Genomic DNA, 25,388 nt, shown 5'->3' on the forward strand with positions numbered 1-25,388 from the left:
TGAGACTGGTTGCTCTCTGGGACAGGGACCACTCCCCTGGATCCAGAGTCTCTCTGTTTAAGAAGTCAGCCTGGACATTCTTAACTCCTGTCACATGAGCACCTATAAGTGAGCTTCCACTCACTTGAACAACATCTGCGCCTCCAGGAGCAATCGGGCGCTTCTGGCATCTCCTTGTCTGTTCACATAAGATACTGCAGTGGCATTGTCGGAGAATACTCTGACCACCTTGCCTGTCGAGAAAGTCTTCAATGCTTTCAGTGCCAAACGAATGGCTCTCAACTCCAGACAATTTATGGACCACTTGCTTTCCAATGAGGTCCACTTGCCCTGGAGAGGGCGACCACAGCAGTGGGCACCCCAGCCACTCAGGCTGGTGTCGGTCATGAGTATCATTTATGAGGTGATTCTGAGGGGCATGTCCTTCGATAAGGCATCCCCCTGGACCACCAACGTAAGCTATGTTTCACCTACCGTGACCAGGGGAGCTGTATCTGTAAAGAATGCCTTTGCGGTGACAACCTGGAGAGGAAGGAATCCTGGAGTGAAAATATAAGCTCTCTCACCCAGGGAATAACCTCCAGAAAGGCCCAGCACCTAAAGATAATGCCAGGCTGTGGGGCTTGGCAATGCCAAGGTCTCTATGGTCTGCTTCCTGAGCTTCTGTTTTTGCGGCTCAGGAAGGAAGACACAGCCTTTCTCTGTGTCAAAGGGAACTCCCACATATTTCAAGCACTGAGTCAGCTGTAGCTGACTCTTCCTGAGGTTGACTATCCAACCGAGTCCCTGGAGGAGATCCACCACCTTATGAATTGCGTGCTCACCTTCCTGTCTTGAGGGGGTTCCATTTAGCCCAGGGGTGTCCAATGTCGGTCCTCGAGGGCCGCAGTCCAGTCGGATTTTCAGGATTTCCCCAATGAATATACACGAGGTCTATTTGCATGCACTGCTTTCATTGTATGCTAACAGATCTCATGCATATTCATTGGGGAAATCCTGAAAACCCGACTGGATTGCGGCCCTCGAGGACCGACATTGGACACCCCTGATTTAGCCAATCATCCAAGTATAGATGCACCTGTACGCCCATCCTGTGAAGGTGAGCTGCTATCACCATCATCACGTTGGTGAAGGTGCACAGAGCCATGGTCAATCTGAAAGGCAGTGCCACAAACTGGAAGTGCCTCTGGAATATGTGGAATCTCAGATATTTTCTGTGGTCCGGAAAAATGGGAACGTGAAGATATGTCTCTTTTAAATACAAGGAGGCTAGGAATTCTCCAGGGCCACTGCCATGATGACTGAATTGACCGTCTTCATACTGAAGTATGGAACTCTCAGTGCCTCATTTATGGACTTTAGGTCCAGGATAGGCCTCCAATCTTCTGTGTCTTTTTTGAGCACTATGAAGTATTTGGAGTATCTGCCGGAGCACATTATAATATAAGGAAAGCAGAGAAGATCAGAAAACATTTTCTCAGTTCGTTTTCAGAAGGAAAAACTGTAGAGGGAGTTATTCCCCACTGGTGAAGGGGAGGAGTTGAGATATTTGAGTGATACTCTTCTGCAAATTTTGTGATTATAGGAGTACAACAGCTTTCATACAGAATCATATGTCTTTGCAATAGAATAGTTAAATTAGTAGCTTAACCTTTTATTTGTCATTGTTGCTCAGAAGCAATATGTGTTTCTATGTCTCTTATGGGAGATCTGCATCTCCAAATGGCACTGTTGCTCTCATTCAACATCAAATTACATAAAGCAGCCATTTTCACCATCTGCCAATTAAAGGGTTAATTACTTTCAAATATTTTTGCAGTAGCTTCATATCAATAGAACAGTGACAGTAGTACTTAGAATATTTAAATACAATATATACTTACTTTGGTAATACCAGGATCTGCACGATAAAAATGCAGAAGAATATGAGATAAGCACACGTCATGTAGTACTTGAATGCTGGCAGAGTTGTTGCCCTATACTAGAAAATAAAATGGAAACCAATAAAACACTCCTTGAAGCTGGATATCATAAAAGTTAGTTAATGACATCATTTATATTTGGTGCATGTGCAACAGATTGCTACAAAATGGAGAATTAGATAATCAACTCATTGTAAGCCAAATCCTTTCAAGCTTTGCTACTGCAATTCAAGAGTTGTTATTTTACAATTCTTAGAGCCCAGTAGAAGTGGCATGTTTCTGCAAGCAGCTATGTCCTGTTGCTAGTAGCTTAGGGCAAACAAAACAACAAAGGTGACCAACTGGTGCTAAGTCTCTTTTATTGTAATGGACTCGACACGATCGTGTTTCGGCCCACAGGGGCCTGCCTCAGGAGTCTTGTGGTGATCAGAACATATAAAATCTACAAAATTTTCAAAACATTTCATAAAACACCTTTCCTTGGTGAATCGACATGTCCTGCCCACAGGCAGCAGCATATGCTGTTCATCCAAGCTGCAGTCAGCAGGACATGTCAGTTCACCAAGGAAAGGTCTTTTGTTTGCTGTTCACTGGTGTGAAGGCAGTTTCTCCTGTTTGTTTCCAAGCTAGTAGTTTAGGAACAATATTAATATCTCTATTTTTCAGCAGGAAATTGCTAGCTTGCCTGCAGCTGTCTACGTGAGAAGTTGATGCTGATGGCAGCATATAGCCTCTGTTGGGCTTAGAGACTTGCAAAATGGCAATCCCTGAAAAATAATAATTATATCTGGAGCAGTTTCTATAAATGGGTTAGTTTTATGCAAACTATAATAGGAATGAGCTTCACTTATAAGCCAGGGCATGTGGAGTATGATTCTCAGTCTCTCAAATTTACTGCTAATGCTTACTATAGAATTTGCTTTGTGTCAAAGTTCGTAAGACTGAAATATGTATAGTCGACCTATCCAGATGTATTTGGAAATTCTTTTTAATCTAGCTTGTGACTTTACTTGACCCAAAAATATGAGAAATATTTCTATCTCTTTGTTGCACATTTTTCTTGGTCAGACTGCATTTCTTGGAGGGCCACCAAGAGTCAAAACCGGGTCCAGGGCAAACAATGTTGAGGATCCAGTCTCATCCCCTGCTACCTACCTGCTGCAGCCACTCTCACAAGCTATCTGCGACTGACCCAGAAATCTACCCTCTGCTGCATCAGGAGGTTACATAAGAGGGGAGCAGGAAGCAGCAGAGGGGAGATTTCCAGGTCAGCCAATGGCAGCTTGTGAGAGTCGCTGCGCTGCTGTCAGTGACCCTCTCCCCCTTCAGAGAGACTTATTAAGAGAATGAGGGGAGGGAGATGCAGAACTGTGGAGCCCAGGATGGCTTTTCTATGTTGGCGCTGATCCTGCCCTTGGAGGCTGGGCCTGGGGAAATCTTCTCCTCCTACCCTTCTCTCTCCGTGGTCCTATTTCTTTGTATCATAAGCCTTCCCTCTCTTCACACAATTCATAGAGTAATCACTTGGGACTGACACCTCTATGATTAATGCTGTCCTAGTGTTTTTCTCTTTTATTACTATGTCTGGTTTTCTTGCATCCAGCTTTTTATCTGTTGGGATGGTGATGTCCCTGGTGATCATAACCTCTTCCTCTTCTACAATTATCTTAGGGTCATGATCTGAATGCTTTTCCAGTATACTGATGCTATAATGTTTATACAGTTTTCAATGAATGAGATGCGCCACCATTTAGCAAGTCCAGCAAAATGGCCAACGTTAGGGGCCGCCTGAAGTTGCTTCCTGCCTGCAAGTCTGACACCTCTACCCTCCTCCTTCCCCTTCCCGCCTGACCAGCCTAACATCACTCCATCCTCCCCCATCTCTCTGGCTTCTCACTGGTGCTACAGGAGTGCTGAAAATTGCTGTTTCTGGCTGGCAGAATATCAGCCCCACTAAATTTATTCTTCTCAATATGGTAACTGATGCACTAAAAGGCTGTTTCTAATTTTGGGGGATAACTTTATAATACATAGCAACATAGTAAATGATGGCAGATAAAGACCTGCATTGTCCATCCAGTCTGCCCAACAGACACTTTCATCATCAAGGCAATGTAGAATCAATGATACAGCATATTATTACATTTTATTTGCTAAGTCCCACTATAAGAAGTCTTTCCCTTCCCCCAAGATAGGCAAGACCTGTACTCAGATGATATGAATGTGGTATGAAAAGCACAGTTACTTACCGTAAAGCACAATTACTTCAGTAACAGGTTTTATCCAGGGACAGCAGGCAACTATTCTCACATATGGGTGACGTCATCCGACGGAGCCTCGATACGGACACCTCACAAGCAGACTTGCTTGAAGAAACTAGAAGTTTCGAGTCGCCCGCACCGCGCATGCGCGAGTGCCTTCCCGCCCAGTGCACAGGGCGCATCTCCTCAGTTCAGATAGCTAGCAGAGAAGTCAACCAGGGGAGATGGGTGGGTTGTGAGAATAGCTGCCTGCTGTCCCTGGATAACACCTATTATGGAAAGTAACTGTGCTTTATCCCAGGACAAGCGGGCAGGTATTCTCACATATGGGTGACCTCCAAGCTAACCAGAATGGGATGGTGGGAGTGTTGGCAACTTAGGAGAATAAATTTTGTAATACTGTTTGGCCAAACTGTCCATCCTGTCTGGAGAAAGTATCCAGACAATAGTGAGAAGTGAAGGTATGAACTGAGGACCAAGTAGCAGTCTTGCAAATCTCCTCAATCAGTGTCGATCTGAGGAAAGCTACAGAAGCTGCCATTGCTCTGACTTTATGGGCTGTGACTTTACTGTGAAGTGGTAATCCAGCCTGGGCATAGCAGAAAGAGATACAAGCCGCCATCCAATTAGAGATGGTGCATTTAGAAATTGGATGTCCCAACTTATTTGGATCAAAAGAGACAAAAAGTTGAGGAGCAGTTCTGTGTGGTTTTGTGCGTTCCAAGTAGAAGACCAAAGCACGTTTACAGTCCAGAGTATGAAGAGCTGATTCTCCAGGGTGAGAATGAGGCTTTGGAAAAAACACTGGAAGTACGATAGATTGGTTGAGATGAAATTCTGAGACCACTTTAGGTAGGAATTTCGGATGAGTACGAAGAACCACCTTGTCATGATGGAACACAGTGAATGGTGGATCAGTAACCAAAGCTTGTAGCTCACTGACTCGTCGAGCAGAAGTGAGAGCAATGAGAAACACTGCTTTCCAAGTGAGATACTTCAAATGAGCCTTATCAATTGGTTCAAATGGAGGCTTTATGAGTTGAGGTCCCAAACCACAGGAGGCGGTTTGAGAGGAGGTTTGACATTGAAAAGTCCTTTCACGAATCTGGAAACTACTGGATGAGCAGAGGGGTTTCCCTTCAATAGGCTGATGAAAAGCTGCAATTGCACTGAGATGGACTCGAATGGATGTAGACTTGAGTCCAGAATTGGATAGGTGCAAAAGATAATCCAAAACAGATGATAAGGAGGAATGTTGAGGCTCCTTATGATGAGAGAAACACCATGTAGAAAATCTAGTCCATTTTTGGTGATAGCATTGTCTAGTTGTAAGCTTTCGAGAAGCTTCTAAAATATCTCTGACAGATTGAGAAAACTGAAGAGGAGTTATGTTGAAAGGTACCAGGCTGTCAGGTATAGATCCTGCAGGTTGGGATGAAGCAGAGATCCTTAACTCTGTGTAAGCAGAGAAGGAAAAACTGGTAGAAGGTATGGCTCCCTGCTGCTGAGTTGAAGTAGAACGGAGTACCATGGTTGTCTTGGCCACCGAGGAGCAATGAGAATCATGGTGGCATGATCGTTTTTCAATTTGTCTAGAGTCTTGAGAATGAGAGGGAATGGAGGAAATGCGTAGAGGAATAGATTCGTCCACTGTAGGAGAAAAGCAGTGAGGAGAGTATATTCTGGAGCAGAACTGAGGCAGTCTGAAGTTGTGGGGAGCTGCAAAGAGGTCTATATGAGGCGTTCCCCACTATGAGAAAATGTGATGAAGAGACGAGGAATGGAGAGTCCATTCATGAGATTGCAGAAGACGACTCAAGTTGTCTGCCAAGGAATTCTGAGCCCCTTGAATGTAGGCAGCTTTGAGGAAGGTGTTGTGACGGATTGCCCAGTCCCAAACTTCCAGAGCTTCTTGACAAAAGGAGGCAGACCCCGTCCCTCCCTGTTTGTTGACATAATACATGGCGACTTGGTTGTCCGTGAGGACGAGGATTACTGTGTCGTGAAGGAGATGTTGAAAAGCATGGAGAGCTTTGAGGATCGCTCTGAGTTCCAACTGATTGGAACACTGATATGACACTGACGACAGAGGCCTTGAGTACAGAGACCATCGAGATGAGCGCCCCAAGCGTAGGTTGACGAGTCTGTCGTGAGGACCTTCTGATGAGGGGGCATGTGAAAAAGCAATCTGGAGAGATTGGAAGAGAGAATCCACCAATGGAGAGACTGCTTCAATGAAGGAGTGATTGTTATGTGTTGAGAAAGAGGGTCGCAAACCTGCATCCATTGAGATGCCAGGGTCCACTGAGGAATTATGAGGTGAAGTCTGGCAAAAGGAGTCAAGTATACTGTGGAGGCCATGTGACCCAGAAGTACCATCATGTGTCTCGCTGAGATGGAACAGCGGGAAGACACTGTATGACAGAGCTGAAGAAGAGCTTCCAGACGTTGTTGTGGAAGGAATGCTGAGTTGGACAGTGTCCAGAACAGCTCCAATGAATTGTAGATTCTGAGAGGGTTGAAGCTGAGAGTTGGGAAAGTTGATTTCGAATCCCAAACTTTGTAGAAACCAGGTAGTCCATTGGATCGCTATAATAACCCCTTGAGATGTTGAATCTTTGATGAGCCAGTCGTCAAGGTAGGGAAATACCTGAAGACCATGATTCTGTAGAGCTGCCACTACCACAACCTGGCACTTGGTGAACACCCTGGGAGACGAGGCCAGGCCGAAGGGTAGAACTCTTGAAAATGCAGATTCCCCACCCGAAATCTGAGATACTGACGGGAGGCCGGGTGAATGGGGATGTGAGTATAGGCCTCCTTGAGATCCAGAGAGCATAACCAATCATTCTGCTTGAGAAGGGGATAGAGAGATGCCAGGGACAACATTCAAAATTTTTCTTTGACTAAAAATTTGTTGAGAGTCCTGAGATCCAAAATGGGTCGCAGATTGCCTGTCTTCTTTGGAACAAGGAAGTAACGGGAGTAAAACCCCGTTCTGCTGTTCCAAGGGAACTGGTTCGATAGCATGGAGACGAAGCAGAGCTTGAGCTTCCTGAAGAAGGGCGGTCTGGGACGGACTGGAAGGATACTCTCTTGGAGGAAGCTCTGGAGGAACTTGATTGAAATGAAGAGAATATCCTTCCCTGATGATGGAAAGGACCCAGAGGTCTGATGTTATGACCGTCCATCTGTTGTAAAAAAAGATGGAGACCACCTCCTATAGGTGGAAAAGGAGTCAGAGACAGAACGATGGATGTTATGCTCTGGTGTAAACAGTCAAAAAGGCTGAAAAGCCTTAGGTGGAGCAGAAGGTTGAGGCTTCTGTTGCTTCTGATGTGGTTGCTTCTTCAAAAGAGGGCGAGTGTAAGGCGCCAGCTTTGGAGGAAAACGCCTCTGGTAGATAATAGGAGGACATGTATGCCTTGAAGGAGCTAGCTTAGGCTTAGGTTTGACTATAGAGGCAAAAATTTAGCATGGTCAGACAATTTTTTGGTGGCAGCCTCGATGGACTCATCAAAAAGGTCATTGCCTTCACAAGGGATGTTCGCCAGGCGATCCTGGAGGTTAGAGTCCATGTCTATGGTGCGAAGCCATGCTAGACGACGCATGGCCACACAACAAGCCATTGCTCGGGTAGAGAGCTAAAAGGCATCATAAGATGATTGCAAAAGAGGGATACGCAACTGAGAGAAAGAAGCAATGACTTCTTGGAACTCAAAATGCATGCTATCATCTAAGTAACTCAAAAATTTTGGCAGAAGAGACAAAAGAAATTCAAAATAAGTAATAAAATGAAAGTTATAATTGAGGACCTTCGAAGACATCATAGCATTTTGATAAATGCGGCATCCAAACTTATCCATGGTCTTCCCTTGCCTGCCAGGAGGAATTGTGGCATACACTCAGGAAGGATGGGATCTTTTTAAAGAGGATTCCACAAGCAAGGATTGATGTGACTGTTGGGAATTGTCAAAACCTTCCTGGAACTGCTGGAATGGAAAAAGGAGTCTCTATGCATCTAGTAAAAGTCTGATCAAGAAGCTTGTGCAATGGCAATTTGAGAGACTCAGCCGGAGGTTGAGGAAGATGCATGGTCTAGAGGTATTCTTTAGAGTACTTAGAGCCAGTGTCCAAAGGAACGCTCAAGTCTACAGCCATCTGTCTCAAAAATGAGGAAAAAGATAACTGATCTGCAGTGGCACGGCTTTGAGATGGACTCGAGGACGTCGAGACAATTGGAGTCGAAGAAGAAGCCTCGATAGGAAACCATGGTTCGAAGGAACTGGGAGACTTGGACGAGGCACTAGACATCGGGATATCCTCCAGGGCCAGCATCGGAGACTTGGAACGAGGAGTTGGAGGTCTCGTCGAGGCTGGAGAAGACCGAGGCTTTGAGGAATGATGTCTCTAAGAATGCCTCGAAGCAGGTATCGAGTGATGTCGAGAACTGTGTCTCGAACTGGATCTCGAAGATCGAGCAGAGGTTAACTCGGAAGCAGTTGATCGAAGATCGATAGGTGTGGAGGAGCCCTGAAGCAACTTCGAAGACTGGACTCCCTTGGTAAAATGAGAGGTATCCTGTCGATGCATTCGCACAGACTCTGCTCTATGCGTTTTGTGCTTGGAAGCCCGACCAGACACTCGCAGAGACTCCGCTCCCTGCATCGAGCATGGATCAGACCGGGGCACAGGCGGCTCAACCTCGCGGGAGTCTTCTGCATGCCCAGGCTGAAGCAGATTAAGCAGTGTGGGTCCCATGTTAGTGAGGACCTTAATAATCTGCTCCTCCAAAGAGGGCTGGGGTGTAGCCGACAAGGAGGGTACCGCGTCTGAAACCGGCCCACTTGCCTTGGCTGGAGGTTCTCGCACAGTGGTGTGAGAATGTTTCTACTTGGAAGGCTTCGAAACTTTAATCACCACTGGCGGAACCGAGTGCTGAGCTATCTGACCTGAGGAGACAGGAGAAGAAATGGCAGCCGAGGACGTCGAAGCAAGAGCCGCTCCAAAGGAGGAAGGTCTGATGAGGCTCGAGGTGGAAGCAGTAGAAGGAGAGGCGTCGACCGGGGCCGATGCCAAAGACACCTTCAATGCCGAGAGAGTAGAAGACTCCATCTCGAAGAGGTTATCCACCAGAACGCAACGACGCTTAAAAGCAAGAGGCTTAAATGTTTGGCAAGGCAGGCACGAAGTAGGATGATGTTTCGGCCCATGGCACTTGAGACAGCGTCCGTGAGGGTCCGTAAGGGATATCGTGCGCTTGCACTTGCGACACCTTTTGAAACCGGTGACAGGCCGGGGCATAGACAAAAAGACAGCCGACGCAAAGTCGAAGCCCGCTGGCCGCAGTCGAGCGGCCTGTACCGGACGAACGGACGGATGTAAATTTTTTTTTAAAAAAAAAGAAAGAAAAAGACTAACACAGCGATTCGTGAGAAAAAGAAACACAAACCGCGGTGAGAGCCAAAAAGACAGGCTTCTTGGCTCCGCGGAAAACTAAGAACTGAGGAGACGCGCCCTGTGCACTGGGCGGGAAGGCACTCGCGCATGCGCGGTGCGGGCGACTCAAAACTTCTAGTTTCTTCAAGCAAGTCTGCTTGTGAGGCGTCCGCATCGAGGCTCCATCGGATGACGTCACCCATATGTGAGAATACCTACCTGCTTGAACTGGGATAACAGTTGTTATCCAGGGACAGCAGGCAGATATTCTCAACATGTGGGTGAGTTCACCGACGGAGCCCCGCAGCGGACAGCTTCGCAAGCAGACTTTCTTGAAGATCTTTTAAGAGCTTACAAGTGCTGCACTGCGCATGCGCGAGTGCCTTCCCGCCCAAGTTAGGGCGCACGCCTCCTATGAGGTACCCCAGTTCAGATAACTAGCTACGAAGCCAAACAGGGGAGGTGGGCAGGTTGAGAGAATATCTGTCTGCTGTCCCTGGATAACAACTGTTATGGTAAGTAACTGTGCTTTATCCCAGGACAAGCAGGCAGCTTATTCTCAACATGGAGGGAGAGTTGGCAATTTAAGAAAACAAATTTTGTAAAACTGACTGGCCAAAATGGCCGTTCCTTCTGGAGAAAGTATCCAGACAATAATGAGAGGTGAAAGTATGAACTGAGGACCAAGTGGCAGCCTTGCAGATTTCCTCAATAGGAGTTGATCTGAGGAAAGCTACAGACGCCGCCATTGCTCTAACTTTGTGACCTGTGAATTGACCCTGCAGAGGGAGACCAGCCTGAGCGTAGCAGAAAGAGATGCAAGCAGCCATCCAGTTGGATATGGTTCGCTTCAAGGCAGGATGCCCCAATTTATTAGGATCGAAGGAGATGAAAAGTTGTGGGAATGTTCTATGAAGTTGAGTGCGTTGCAAGTAGAAAGCCAAGGCATGTTTACAGTCCAAAGTATGAAGCGCAACTTCTCCAGGGTGAGAATGAGGCTTTGGAAATAATACTAGAAGGACAATAGATTGATTAATATGAAATTTTGAGACAACTTTAGGCAAGAATTTTGGATGAGTGCTGAGGACCACCTTGTCATGGTGGAAAACTGTGAAAGGTGGATCTGCAACCAAAGCTTGTAACTCACTGACTCTTCGAGCAGATGTGAGGACAATGAGAAAGACAACTTTCCAAGTGAGATACTTGAGATGAGCCTTATCAATTGGTTCAAATGAGGCTTCATTAATTGAGCCAGGATGACATTGAGATCCCAGACCACTGGAGGTGGTTTGAGTGGTGGGTTAACATTGAAAAGTCCTTTCATGAAACGGGAAACCACGGGATGTGCAGACAGGGTTTCCCATCAAGAGGCTGATGGAAAGCAGCAATCACACTGAGAAGGACTTGGATAGATGTGGATTTGAGGACAGAGTGCGACAAGTGAAGTAAATAGTCCAAAACAGAAGACAAGGAGGTAGACATTGGCTCCATGTGTCGAGTAGTACACCAAGCAGAATATCTAGTCCATTTTTGGTCATAACACTGCCTAGTGGACAGCTTTCTAGAACATAAGTAAGAACATAAGTATTGCCCCTGTCGGGTCAGACAAGAGGTCCATCGTGCCCGGCTGTCTGCTCACGCGGCGGCCCCTCAGGTCCATGACCTGATAGTGCTCATAACCTAAAACTCTCTTACTCTTTTCGCTTAATGTCCTGTAAAGTAACCCTCTATCTGTACCTTGCAATCCCCTTCGCATCCAGGAAGTCATCCAGTCCCTTTTTGAAACCCAGTATTGTACTCTGTCCTATCACCTCACTTGGAAGCGTGTTCCAGGTGTCCACCACCCTCTGAGTGAAGAAGAACTTCCTTGCATTCGTTTTGAATCTGTCCCCTCTCAGTTTTTATGAATGACCTCTTGTTTTTGTTGTCCCCGCTAGTCTAAAGAATCTGCCCCTCTCTACCTTCTCTATGCCTTTCATGATTTTATAAGTCGGTATCATGTTTCCTCCAAAACGTCCTATACAGACTGAGAAAACTGTAGAGAGGCAGTTAGGTTGAAAGGAACCAAGCTGTTAAGTGTAGAGACTGCAGGTAGGGATGAAGCAAAGACCCCTGACTCTCTGCGTAAGCAGAGGCTCCCTGGTGCTGAGTTGAAGTAGAAGGGAGTACCACGGTTGTCTAGGCCACCGAGGAGCTATCAGAATCATGGTGGCATGTTTTGTCTTGAGTTTGACAAGAGTCTTGAGAATCAGAGGGAATGGAGGGAAGGCATAGAGAAACCGGTCTGTCCATTCCAGAATGAATGCATCTGCCTTGAGGCGATGAGGAGAATATATCCTGGAGCAGAACTGAGGTAGCTTGTTGTTGAGGGGAGATGCAAAGAGGTCTATCTGAGAAATCCCCCATTGAGCAAACACCTGACGTAGAGGCGAGGAATTGAGTGTCCATTTGTGAGGTTGCAAAAGATGACTTAATTTGTCCGCCAGACAGTTGTGCTGACCTTGAATGTCGACAGCTCTGAGAAAGATGTTGTGATGAATTGCCCAATCCCACAGCTTCAGAGCTTCCTGACAAAAGGAGTGAGATCCCGTGCCTCCCTGTTTGTTGACATAGTACATGGCGACTTGGTTGTCTGTCCGGACAAGAACTACTTTGTCGTGAAGAAGATGTTGAAAAGCTTTGAGAGCATTGAAAATCGCTGAGTTTCAACAGATTGATGTGACAGAGACGGTCTGCAGGGGACCAATGGCCTTGAGTACGGAGACCATCGAGATGGGCTCCCCTTGCGTAGGTTGACAAGTCTGTTGTGAGAACCTTCTGATAAGGAAGAGCGTAGAAAAGCAAACCTCTGGAAATATTGGAAGAGAGCATCCACCAGCGGAGAGATTGTCTCAACAAAGGAGTTACTGTAATGTGTTGAGATAATGGGTCGGTGGCTTGTTGCCACTGAAATGCCAGGGTTCACTGAGGTATTCAAAGGTGAAGTCTGGCAAAAGGAGTCACGTGAACTATAGAGACCATGTGACCGAGTAGAATCATCATGTGTCTCGCTGAAATTGATGTGAGAGGAGACACTTGTTGGCAAAGGCGAATGAGACATTCTTGGCGCAATTGAGGAAGGAACGCTCTGAGCTGGACAGTGTCCAGAACGGCCCTAATGAACTGAAGAGTTTCAGAGGGGTGCAAATGGGATTTTGGAAAACTGACTTCGAACCCCAGACATTGGAGGAACATAATAGTCTGTCGGGTCACTGCAATAACTCCCTATTGAGAAGGGGCTTTGATGAGCTGGTCATCCAGGTGTGGAAAAACTTGAAGATCCTGGGTACGGAGGGCTGCAGCCACCACCACCAGACGCATGGTGAAAATTCTGGGGGATGAGGCGAGTCTGAAATGACGAACTCTATATTGTAGATGAAGATTCCCCACCCGAAATTTTAAGTATCTGCGAGAGGCTGGATGAGTGTAAGCCTCTCTGAGATCCAGAGAGCATAACCAATCCCCCTGATCCATCATGGGGATACAAAGTTGGTAAAGAAAGCATCTGAAACTTCTCTTTGACTAGAAATTTTTTAAGGACTCTGAGGTCTAGAATGAGTCGCAAATCCCCCGTCTTCTTTGGGACTGGAAAATAACGGAGGTAAAATCCTGTGTTCCGTTGGTTCAAGGAAACTTCCTCGACTGCTCGAAGGCGAAGAAGAACCTGAGCTTCCTGAAGAAGGAGAGGAAGTTGCGATGAACTGGAAGGAAACTCTCTTGGAGGGAGATCTGGAGGTGCTTGAAGAAAGTGAAGAGAGTATCCCTCCCAGAGGATGCTGAGAACCCAGAGATCTGAGGTGATCAGCTCCCACTGGTAATAAAAATGGTGAAGTTGACCTCCAATGGGTAGAAGAGAAGTCTGGTATGCTCAGACTGAGAATGTCAAAAAGATTGAGCTGGTTTAGCCGCAGCAGGAGTCTGAGGTTTCTGCTACCTTTGCTGCTGCGGTGCATGTCTAGGCGGAGGCCTGGAGAAAGCTGGCGTCGTTTTTTTGAGGATAACGACATGGTGGAGGCTTGTAAGGCCGAGCAGTGTGACAAACCCAGGTCCATTTCGGGTCTTCCCCACAATAAACCCGAATCCGTTCCTGGTTTTGCCCCAGTGAGCAGGAAAGTACACAAGCCACCTAGTTGCAGGAGAGCTGATCAGGTGACTGATCAATTAATGAATCAAGCAGACTCTAGCTCTGACATAGAAATGGAGATAGAAGAAACAGGGCAGGATAAGTTTGAAAGTTTCATTCTATGCAGACCCTATCCTGCCTCTTTCAAAAATCTCAGGCAATTTGAACAGCCGGTTAAAACCAGGGCTAGAAAGAATCCTGTCTGTGAAAACAGGAAGCAAGCCAGTGGGTGGAAAACCCTTCCCCCACTTTCTCAGAGGGGGAGTGGTTTTCCACCGGATATAATGAGCCTGCTGAGAACAGAAGGGGGGAAGCAGCCAAGGGAAGCCAGACACACCGGAGAGAAACACCCAGAAAGGTATGAAGCTGGAGAGAGCCAGACTCTCCCAGACTGGCCCATGATAGAGGCAGATGATTCATCTCATATCAGGGAGCCTTGGGAGCAGCCAGAGGAGGAAGCAATGGAAACACAGGCAAGCCAAGCAGGCACTGAAACCCAGCCATTGCCTATGGAAATACAGTGAGTTTAAACCTGGATTTTTTTCTAATGCTGCTTATTCCTCTGTGCTGCTAGTGAATCTGAAAGTTTAGGTACTTCAGATTTAAAAACTCTCCCTGAAAGCTTAATACAGAAGTTTTCTTGAAAGCCCTGAATGATATAAAGTTGTATGTGTGTTTGTACTTTCTGGCTGATTGCCAAGCTGAGCCAGCACGTTGCTTTTCTCTCAGCTGTGGCTAATCCCAAGTGCACCATTGCAGAGAAGGGAAACGTACGAGTACTACTGAGGACTAGTGCCATACCAATGATTGTTGAACATAAAAAAATGAACTGCTTGGATAAAAGAATATTGGTTTAAAAACACTGTTGCTCTGGTGAAGAGAACTGAAACTTATATGCTTGCAAGCCCAGAAGCAGGGACTGTCTGTAATACAGTGTTATTCAAGTTTTGTTTTTGGAATGTATTATGTTGGACCTTTGGGAGTTTGATGTCATGTGCTAGAACTGTATACTGCACTGCAAGGTTGAAGCCTGAATTGTTTGAATTACATTACCATGGCTGGAATAAAGCTATTTTTGTTTTGGCACATTTTGTCTGGAACCTTATTATCTTACCTGCTTGCCTAAAAAGTAAGACCTGGAGGATCCCTTAGTAGCAAGGGACATGTAATATTAGAGTGTTAGTCACTTTGCCCGGAGCTTGCGGCGCCTGCAGGAATACGGGGTGTGACATTTTGGTATCAGGACTGGAGTGCGATTTGGTACCTCCTTCAGGTGAAGAAAGGCATAGCAAGGTGGAAAATTTTTTTTTTTCCTCTCTTTTTTCTGCTCTAGATTTTCAAACTTTGGATTTATGTTTCCGGAGGAAAAGTTTGTTAGACTAAACTTTTGAAAGTTATTGCTAAAACGGGGATTATAAGTCTTCAGGACAGCGGTGAGGAGCCTGCAAGAAGCATCTGGAGCAACTGCAGAGGAATCCACAGCAGCGCAGCGCAGGACAGTGTTCCAGGACGGGAGCCGGTGACCAGACGATCCTGGAGTTTCCAGTGGAATCAGAGGGGACCAGGAGGTCCTGGAAGAAGGGCGGTGCACCCTGTAAGGAGCACAGAGGCGAAAACTCACCAGTACTGTGGTAAGCGCACTAGACAGAGGGTCTAGGAGGGTGGTACTGAGGGTCAGTGATCACTGAAATACCACACTTGGATAGAGTGTTTGTGTTTCGCTTTTCCACAGATCTGGGATGGAGTCTTCAGCATTGGCGGTGGTGGCAGCAGAACGTCACAGATAGAATGAGGAGTTGAGGAAGGTGGTAGACACCAATCAAGGTCTGTGGCAGGCGAGCCAAGAAGCAGCGGAGTGACACCACAAGGATTTGGTCCGTGTAATGGAGGCACAGTCACAGATGATGGGACAGCTATTGCAAGCCACATCTGCTGGCACAGCTATGAACATGGTACCGGGGGTCTTACCTTTGCAGCCTACCGTAGGACAAAATTCATTAAATATGATAAATTTGAGTAAGATCACCCCAAAAGGTGCCCCGGATGACTTTTTGAACTCCTTTGAAAGGATTGCCACGGCAGCAGGTTGGCCAGCTGACCAGTGGGCAGTTAGGTTACTACCATGTTTAGCAGGAGAGTCCCTGGCAGCTTTCCAAACTTTACCCCCAGGTCAGGCAAATAATTATCAGGCCATCAAAGCTCATATTCTGGACTTCTTGGGTTTTACAAGGGAACACTACAGGCAGGCTTTTCGGAGCATGCAGTGGCAAGACAGGGAAAGGCTTAGAGTATTGTTACAACGCCTGACTAAAATGGCAGAAAGATGGCTGCAACCAGTACTAGCCGACCCTGTAGCTTTGTTAGCGGAAATTGTGCTAGAACAATTTCTGCAAACCATGCCCTCGGAGATCCAAGAGTGGGTGCATAGGCAGGGATGCCAAGACCTTACCCAAGCCCTGACAGTCGTAGAGGCGTACCTAGACGCCCAAAGTAGGGTAGAAATTGTGAAGCCTGCATATAGAACTCACCCACCCACACCCGCCCCGACACACACAGCTGGGGATACAGGACCCGGTGGAAATAGAGTTCCAAGAACCCAGGGTAACACCCAGAGGAAATTTATACCTAATACAGGGGTGCAATGTTTTAAGTGTGGGGGAAGAGGACACCGACAGTGGGAATGCAGGCAGAGGAGAGACTATACTATAACAACTGGGGTAAGGAGGAGCCCGCGGGGAGGTTATGTGCAGAAGTTATGGGTACAAAACAAAGCAGTGACTGCCTTACTAGATACAGGGGCGGAACATAGTGCTATGGCCAGTGACCTGTGGCAACAGATAAAAGGTGACATCTCAGAAAGCACTAGTCTTAAGGAAGTTGAGATAGGATGTGTCCACGGTGATAAAAAGAAATACCCGGTGAGGATAGTGAATGTGAAGAGTGAAGGGGCAGCGGTATCATTGCAAGTTGCCCTAGTACACAACCTACCGTATGCCCTGATATTGGGTCAGGATTGGCTAAGGACCCAGGGAGGAGAGTTCCAAGTAGCCGGCCATAATAATATAAGCATACAGGCGGATAGCCAAATATTAGGGACATGGATCAAAAGAAAGCAGAATTATCCGAGGAGAGTACGGAGAGACTGGCAGCCGACATTAAGATGGATATCAATGTCTGATAAAGCCAAGGCCCCTACTAGAGCTTATGAGCGCTCAGCAGGTTATGACATATATGCGGCTCAAGAGGTAGAGGTGCCTGCTCAGGGGAGAGCAGTAGTATGCACTGACATACAGGTATCACCACCCCCAGGCTTCTATATAAGACTTGCCTCACGGTCAGGTTTGGCAGCGAAGAAGGCTATAGAAGCGGCAACTGGGGTGATTGATCCCGATTACCGGGGTAATGTTGAAGTAATATTGGTGAATCACGGGTCGGAGCCCTATTGGGTCCGACAGGGGGATTGCATAGCTCAGATGATATGTGAGCGGATCTGGCCAGCAAAATTGCAACAGTGAGTACACTTGCCAGTAACAGGCAGGGGTGCTAAAGGCTTTGGCTCATCCGATAGGGCAATTCCCACAGAGCAAGGTAAGCAGGAACAGCTACCAGGAGAGGCTCAGCAAGGAGTTAGGATAGGACAGAATGGCAGTCAAGTACATAAGATACAGGGAAGTGTCCCAGAAACAATTACACTACATGAACCTCAAAGGAAGGGCAGCGCAGGTATGGAGGAAGTCCTCAAATAAGAACTGAGAGTTGAGGGAACAATTAAAGTCCATGAGGGAGGAAAAGAAACAAGAAATGTACGATCATACACAACAGTCAGCAGAAACCTTTAATAAAGCCCTGACGGAGATGGCTGGGCAACTCTCCCAAATAGGCAAACAGGTAGTTGATAACCAACATCAGCAAGAAGGGCTAGGAAAATCTTAGACACCCTGTCAGGGAAATGGAGAAATAGGGAAGGAGAAAATAAAAAATGGGGTGAACAGAAACAAGTACTAGACGCCCAAGTAGAACAACAGAGGCTGCAGCTTGATAAAATAGAGAATACACTAAAAGAAATTAAAACCCAAATAGGGAGGAGTAAAAAGGAAAGGTTGAACGAGAGGGCTGAGGCTGTTGCAGCCCTAGCCCAGCGGGTGGAAGGGGTAGAAATTCTGGATCAAAGAGAGATGGAGCCTACCCAAACACCAGTGCTACATTGGCCTGAAGATTTTCAGGACCCTCCTTCCAACACACAGGGAACAATAAAGGAAGGTAGGAATACTAGGGAGCTAACTGAGGACAGAATAGACAGGTTAGAAGAAGATCTATACGCATCAGACCCGGTTATAGGGGAAGAGGTGGTACTCTCGGCCCAGCAGTGGGCACAATTTTTCCTTCACTTGTGTTCCGGTCAGCTTGGAGGGAGTTTACAGGGACCTGAAGCCACTCAGTCCTCAGGTAAAAAAATTAGAAATAAGAAACGTCATTGATTATCGCGCATCCCGGAGAATACAGGAGCTTGGTCAGCTGTAAGCAAGAGTCAGCTTTTAAGTGTGGGGGAATGTGACAAACCCAGGTCCATTTCGGGTCTTCCCCACAATAAACCCGAATCCGTTCCTGGTTTTGCCCCAGTGAGCAGGAAAGTACACAAGCCACCTAGTTGCAGGAGAGCTGATCAGGTGACTGATCAATTAATGAATCAAGCAGACTCTAGCTCTGACATGGAAATGGAGATAGAAGAAACAGGGCAGGATAAGTTTGAAAGTTTCATTCATCAAAAATCTCAGGCAATTTGAACAGCCGGTTAAAACCAGGGCTAGAAAGAATCCTGTCTGTGAAAACAGGAAGCAAGCCAGTGGGTGGAAAACCCTTCCCCCACTTTCTCAGAGGGGGAGTGGTTTTCCACCGGATATAATGAGCCTGCTGAGAACAGAAGGGGGGAAGCAGCCAAGGGAAGCCAGACACACGGGAGAGAAACACCCAGGAAGGTATGAAGCTGGAGAGAGCCAGACTCTCTCAGACTGGCCCATGATAGAGGCAGATGATTCATCTCATATCAGGGAGCCTTGGGAGCAGCCAGAGGAGGAAGCAATGGACACACAGGCAAGCCAGGCAGGCACTGAAACCCAGCAATTGCCTATGGAAATACAGTGAGTTTAAACCTGGATTTTTTCTCATGCTGCTTATTCCTCTGTGCTTCTAGTGAATCTGAAAGTTTAGGTACTTCAGATTTAAAAACTCTCCCTGAAAGCTTAATACAGAAGTTTTCTTGAAAGCCCTGAATGATATAAAGTTGTATGTGTGTTTGTACTTTCTGGCTGATTGCCAAGCTGAGCCAGCACGTTGCTTTTCTCTCAGCTGTGGCTAATCCCAAGTGCACCATTGCAGAGAAGGGAAACGTACGAGTACTACTGAGGACTAGTGCCATACCAATGATTGTTGAACATAAAAAAATGAACTGCTTGGATAAAAGAATATTGGTTTAAAAACACTGTTGCTCTGGTGAAGAGAACTGAAACTTATATGCTTGCAAGCCCAGAAGCAGGGACTGTCTGTAATACAGTGTTATTCAAGTTTTGTTTTTGGAATGTATTATGTTGGACCTTTGGGAGTTTGATGTCATGTGCTAGAACTGTATACTGCACTGCAAGGTTGAAGCCTGAATTGTTTGAATTACATTACCATGGCTGGAATAAAGCTATTTTTGTTTTGGCACATTTTGTCTGGAACCTTATTATCTTACCTGCTTGCCTAAAAAGTAAGACCTGGAGGATCCCTTAGTAGCAAGGGACACGTAGTATTAGAGTGTTAGTCACTTTGCCCGGAGCTTGCTGAGCCTGCAGGAACATGGGGTGTGACAGCAGAAGGAGTCTTAGGCTTCGGCCGAATCAAGGATGCAAAAGAGCGCTCATGTTCAGAGAGACTCTTTGTAGCAGCCTCGATGGAATCATCAAATAGTTCAGTCCCTTGGAAAGGCAAGTTGGCTAGACGATCCTGTAAATTAGGGTCCATGTCCACAATGCGGAGCCAAGCGAGGCGACGCATAGCCACAGCAAAGGCAGAAACTCTGGAAGAGAGCTCAAAAGCATCGTACGTGGTTTGTAGCATGAAGAGTCAAAGTTATGACAGAGTACGAATAATCTGTTTGAACTCAGGAAGACACTGCTCCTCAAGAGATGGAAAAACTTAGGCATTATTTTGAGGAAGTGATTAAAATAAGCAGTGAAAATGTAATTGTAGTTGAGAATTCTATTGGCCATCATGGAATTCTGATAAAGCCTGCGGCCAAACTTGTCCATGGTACGGCCATCTCTGCCTGGAGGGACCGCAGCATAGATCTTAGATAGTTGAGCTTTCTTTAAGGAAGATTCCACAACTAAGGACTGGTGAGATAATTGGGATTTCTCAAACCCCTTACAAGGGATGGTGCGATACCTGGATTCCAGTTTAGAAGGTATAGCTGTAATAGAGTAAGGAGTTTCCATATTCCTAAGGAAAGTTTGTTTTAAGATAGGAGTCATGGGAAGCCTCAATGTCTCCTTGGGTGGATGAGGTAACTCTATGTCGGCTAAGTACTCAGGAGTGTACTTAGAGTCAGAGTGGAGATCCAGCTGAAGAGCTTTCCTCATGTCAAAGACAAATCTTGCAACTGAGGCAGAGTTGGAGGTAGACGGTTCCTCAGGAGGAGAGTGAGACCTAGGAGCTGCAGAATAGAATGGAGAAGCCTATCTGGAATACTAAGAAGGAGGCTCAGAGTCCAGCACCACTACCTATGATAGGAGGAGTCAGAGAGTGTTTTCGCTTGAGAAGCCTCGATGGTGAAGTCTCCGGGGTTCGAGGAACAGAGTGGGTTGAGGCAGGAGGAGAAATCTCCCTCGGAGGCAGTCTCGATGGAGGAGTCTTCAATCTGGACGGGCTTCGAGGCAAAGCAGCTGGTGTAGAAGCTTTGCGAGACCGAGACTTATATTTAGTTTTTGAAGGAGTCTCGACGGCCTTTGATAAACGAGGCATAGAAGACGAGGGAAGAGGAGAGCCCTTTTGCTTGAGAGAAGACTCCTGACTCTGCTTGGAAGCAAGATGCCTCAAATGCCTTGAGTGATGCCTCGATCGAGGTTCAGGAGACTCTGTCCCAGGAGGCGGTGAAGAGTCACTGGATGAAAGTGACGAGACTTTCGAGTCTTGCCTCGAGGTGCTTCAACAGGAGGCTCAGGCTGGCTCATAGGAAGCAGGGGCGAGGCCGGGAGAAGTTGAGCCATGACCGAGGAAATCTGAGTGGTCAGAATGGCTTTCAACATGTCCTCGAACAAAGGCATCGAGACGAAAGGATTAGGTCTTGAAGGTGCAGCAGTGTGTTCCAAAGAGGGTGACCTCGAGGATGAGTATTCCCTATGTTTGGAGGCACGCTTAGCTGGAGGTCTCGTAGAAGCTGGCAGGATCGTAGGCACGGCCTGGGATGCCTGAGACTCTGGAGGCTTCTTAGGAAGGGTACCTGAAGGAGAAACAGGAGACTTACCCACAGATGAAGACTTAGAAAGGACTGCAGCCGAGGACCGAAGTTTTGGAAGTCGAGGCCATCCCCAAAGCCGAGGTCGAGACCCTCTCAGCAGACTGCTCCATAGTGCCAAATAGTTGAAGAATTTTAGCATGGCATCTGCGAAGGGCTCAAGGTTGAAGGGTAGTACAGCGCGAACAAGTGTCGGGACAATGTTCAGGACACAGGCAAACAATACACCAACAATGAGGGTTGGTGATTAAAATTACCCTGCCGCACTGGCTACACTTTTTGAACCCAGTAAGAGGCCGGGACATAGAAAAGAGAGAGACGGCGAAGGAACGAGGTTCAGCGGCCTGGCCTGGGACCAAGGGCCGCCGGCCGGAAAAAGGCAAGTTAATAAAAACCTTTTTTTTTATTTTTTAAGAGAAAAAAGATAGAAGACGTGCGGGCACAGCGACTAAGAGAAAATAACAAAGCCGCGGTGCGAGAAGACAACGAAGAGCTGCAGAGCTGAAGTGAAGAAGACTTCTCGGCTCCGCGGAAAACGTTGAACTGAGGTATCTCACAGGAGACACGTGCCCTAACTCGGGTAGGAAGGCACTTGTGCATGCGCAGTGCAGCACTCGTAAGCTCTTAAAAGATCTTCAAGCAAGTCTGCTTGCGAGGCTGTCCGCTGCGGGGCTCTGTTGGTGACGTCACCCACATGCTGAGAATATGTTGCCTGCTTGTCCTGGGATAATAATACTTACTCCTGATCCAGCCTTGCCATTTTCAGGGCTCAGAAAGTAAGTAAGTCTGCCCTGCACTGGTCCTGATTGAGGAGCCCCAGCTATTGGGGTGCTGTCCAAACTACTCCAGTCCATTCTGATCTGCCTTGCCAAATATATTGTAGGACATAAACCGTAGCAGTCTGTTCTGCATCAGCTTCACTTCCCCATTGTTGGAGTTACCATCAAAGCTAACTCCAGACCATCCTGATCTGTCTTGCCATGTACAGAATAGGGGACAGACCATAGAAAAAATTCCCAAAAGCATTTTATTTATTTTATGCAAGCAATCTAGACATCTATATGCCTCAATGAAAAATGCTTCTACAATAATCCTCAGTACAGCACAAACGCTTATTAACAAATTTATACTTGCTCTGTGACAGCTGCAATTACATCTGTTTCTCAGTGGGGGTAAGTTTTTAACACCTATGTAGTAAATCCCAAAAGGCATCTAATTTAAGACTGTTACAAAAGCTAAAAATATCTCGAAACTGAACACTACTTAATCACAGCAAAACAATTCTTAAATATATGTGAAAGACCTTAAATAATGCCCAATCTCTCCTGCCCGACACAACCCGCCATTCGGCAGAAGGGTGCCTAATCTCTCCTGCTGGACAACCATCTCCAACACCCGCTTGATTACCAGCAGCAGATTGCCAATCCCTCCTACTGGATAACTCCTCCCTGAACCCCCTTCCCTCTGATCACGCACCCATCCCCCAAGATCCCTCCTCTAACCTTAACAGATGGCTGGCTGGGTGTGTCCTCCCGCCATCTGTACAGCAGGCCAGCCTTCCTCTGAATGGCAGGCCAGCCCCTTCCCAGTGTATTGTGGGATGCACCGGTGAGGGGCCTAGGGCCTGATTGGCCCAGGAATTGGCCCAGTTGCCTAATTCCCCTCCTATGGGCGGGACCTTAGGCACATGGGCCAACCTAAGATTCAGTTGGCCCATGTGCCTAAGGCCCGACCCATAGGAGGGGCATTAGGCAACTGGACCAATTCTGGTTGACCCAGGTGCCTAAGGCCCCTCCTATGGGCGGGGTCTTAGGCACATGGGCCAACTGAATCTCCCACAATGTACTGGATAGAGGCAGGGCCAACTGGGCAATGCATCCCACAATGCACTGGAAAGGGGCAGGCCCAACTTTCAGAGGAAGGCAGGCCTGCTGGCCAGACAGAGGGAGGACACGTCCGTCTGGCCATCTATTAAGGTGTTGGGGAGGTCCAGGGAGTGTGGAGGAAAGGTCCATGGGGGTGGGTGCATTGTTGGGGGAAGGGAGTTCGGGGGGGATTGTCTGGCAGGAAAGATTGGGCATCCTCCTGCCACTAATCACACAGGTGTTAGGTGGAGGCTGCCCGGCAGGAGGGATTGGGTACCCTCCTGCCGATGATCGTGCGGGAGTGGCTCCGGCAGGATCCAATATTTTCTCCCAAAACGTGCAACTGTATTTCATAGTCTATAAAATGCCCCACAACCACCTCTGTTTGCTTCCAAATGTCAGTGCATACATTATATTTATACTTGTTCCAGTGTTGGTGTAAATGTGTGCATGTAGCTGTGCGATTTTATAAAATATGCATGTACATCAAAATTGCATCCAAACTACACTTCTGGGAAGATTTACACTCAATGGTCCGGATTATGTAACCTGCTCCGTTATCAGCAGATGCCTAAAAATATAGCATCTAATTACTTGTCAATCATGCAACAGCACTGTTTACAGAAATGCGGCTTTTATCAAAGGTAGGTGCCAGAAATGTAGGCCAGGGTTTTAAAGGCCTACATTTCCATAGCCTACAATGCAAGGCCAGCCGAAGGGAGACTGTAGGAGCTGTGCCTAGTCCTGAGCACATGGTAGAAGAGTCCTGAGCACATAGCAGAACAGTGAGCGGAGAGTGTGCTAGCAGGAAGAAGCAGAGAGAGGAGCTGAGAAGGCAGTGCTAGCAGGTGAAGAGGCGAGAGCTAACTCCACCCACCCCTGACGTCACCAGCCAAACTCCCCCCATAAAAGGGGACGAGCCAACGGCAGAGAGTCCACAGTGCAAGGCCAGCCGAAGGGAGACTGTAGGAGCTGTGCCTAGTCCTGAGCACATGGTAGAAAAGTGAGCGGAGAGTGTGCTAGCAGGAAGAAGGAGAGAGAGGAGCAGAGAAGGCGGTGCTAGCAAGGGAAGAGGCGAGAGCTAACTCCGCCTACCCCTGACGTCACCAGCCAAACTCCCCCCATAAAAGGGGACGAGCCAACGGCGCGCAGCGAAGGCAAGCGGCAAAGGCGCTCGCCTTAGCGAGAGCGCCTTTGCGAAGAGCCTTAAGAAGAGCCAAACTACACAAGACAACGATACCTTAGGGCATCAAGCGGACCTCTCAAACACACTATCCCTTCACCCTAATCGTACAGGCTCTCATACTAACTCACAGACAGCAACCCTCTCAGACATCTCAAACTCTCAGTCTCTCAGACACCCTTATCTTTCAAGAACTAGATACCCCAATCTTCCAACTCTCAGACACCCTAATCTTTCAAAATCTCACACCTGCTCACAGACAGATTTTTCTAATTTTCCTAATTCCCTACCTTACTGACAGGCAGACCTCAATTACAACTCAGCAATGGCAGGGAGGACAAGAAGCACGAAGTCTACAATCAAGACCAGTATTCCAGTCGCTATGGCGATCCAGGAAGCGACCACGGACTGTGTGCAGAAGGAGGAGGACCCAGGACGGTGGACAGAGGTCTCTGTGCAGACCGAGACCATCCCCCAGCACTACACTACAGTCTCTACACAGAGAGAGGAGGCCGCGCAGCTGGATGGAGATCTCATGAAGGAACTAAGGAGCCTCAGGGAGGAGGTGATACACCTGAGAAGCATCCGAGAGGATGAGGCCTACATCGACGGAGTCGTCCAGGAGCTGTCCCAAATCACCGAACAGGCCCATGACAAGTCCATCCTTGAGACGCCCAAATCATCAGCTTTGAAACCAACAATTGGGATACAGGAAATGGCTAGCAGCACTGACTCCTGGCAGCTGGTGACTTCCTCCACGGGCAAACATAGGAGAACCCCCCCACACCTTTTTCAATCTCTTCTTCTTCTCCTTCTTCTTATAAACAGGGCAGCTATACATCAACCCCTCAACTCACCCTGCGGAACAGATTCCAGATTCTTCAGGAAGGAACTGCCGATGAGGAACAGGAGCAGGCCCAAAACACAGCTCCATCTCCAGGGACAACTGACCGGCTCCCCCCAAAGAAGCGCAGAGTAATAGTCATCGGGGATTCCATGCTGAGGGGCACCGAGGGACCAATTTGCAGACCGGATATGCAATCTAGGGAGGTCTGCTATCTGCC

At 47.3% G+C, this 25,388-nt stretch overlaps 1 protein-coding gene across 3 annotated transcripts in view; it reads right to left on the minus strand.

Moving 5' to 3' along the window:
• Window positions 1-25,388, minus strand: part of ADCY2 (adenylate cyclase 2) — a 1,055,565-nt gene that overhangs the window by 489,655 nt on the left and 540,522 nt on the right. For all 3 annotated transcript variants that reach the window (XM_033929720.1, XM_033929718.1, XM_033929719.1), the window contains one exon: window positions 1,884-1,981. In XM_033929720.1, coding sequence (XP_033785611.1) covers window positions 1,884-1,981 — 98 coding nt within the window. The remainder of the gene's footprint in view (window positions 1-1,883; window positions 1,982-25,388) is intronic.

The sequence above is a fragment of the Geotrypetes seraphini genome, chromosome 2 (assembly GCF_902459505.1).
Source record: "Geotrypetes seraphini chromosome 2, aGeoSer1.1, whole genome shotgun sequence".
NCBI classification, from domain to species: Eukaryota; Metazoa; Chordata; class Amphibia; order Gymnophiona; family Dermophiidae; genus Geotrypetes; species Geotrypetes seraphini.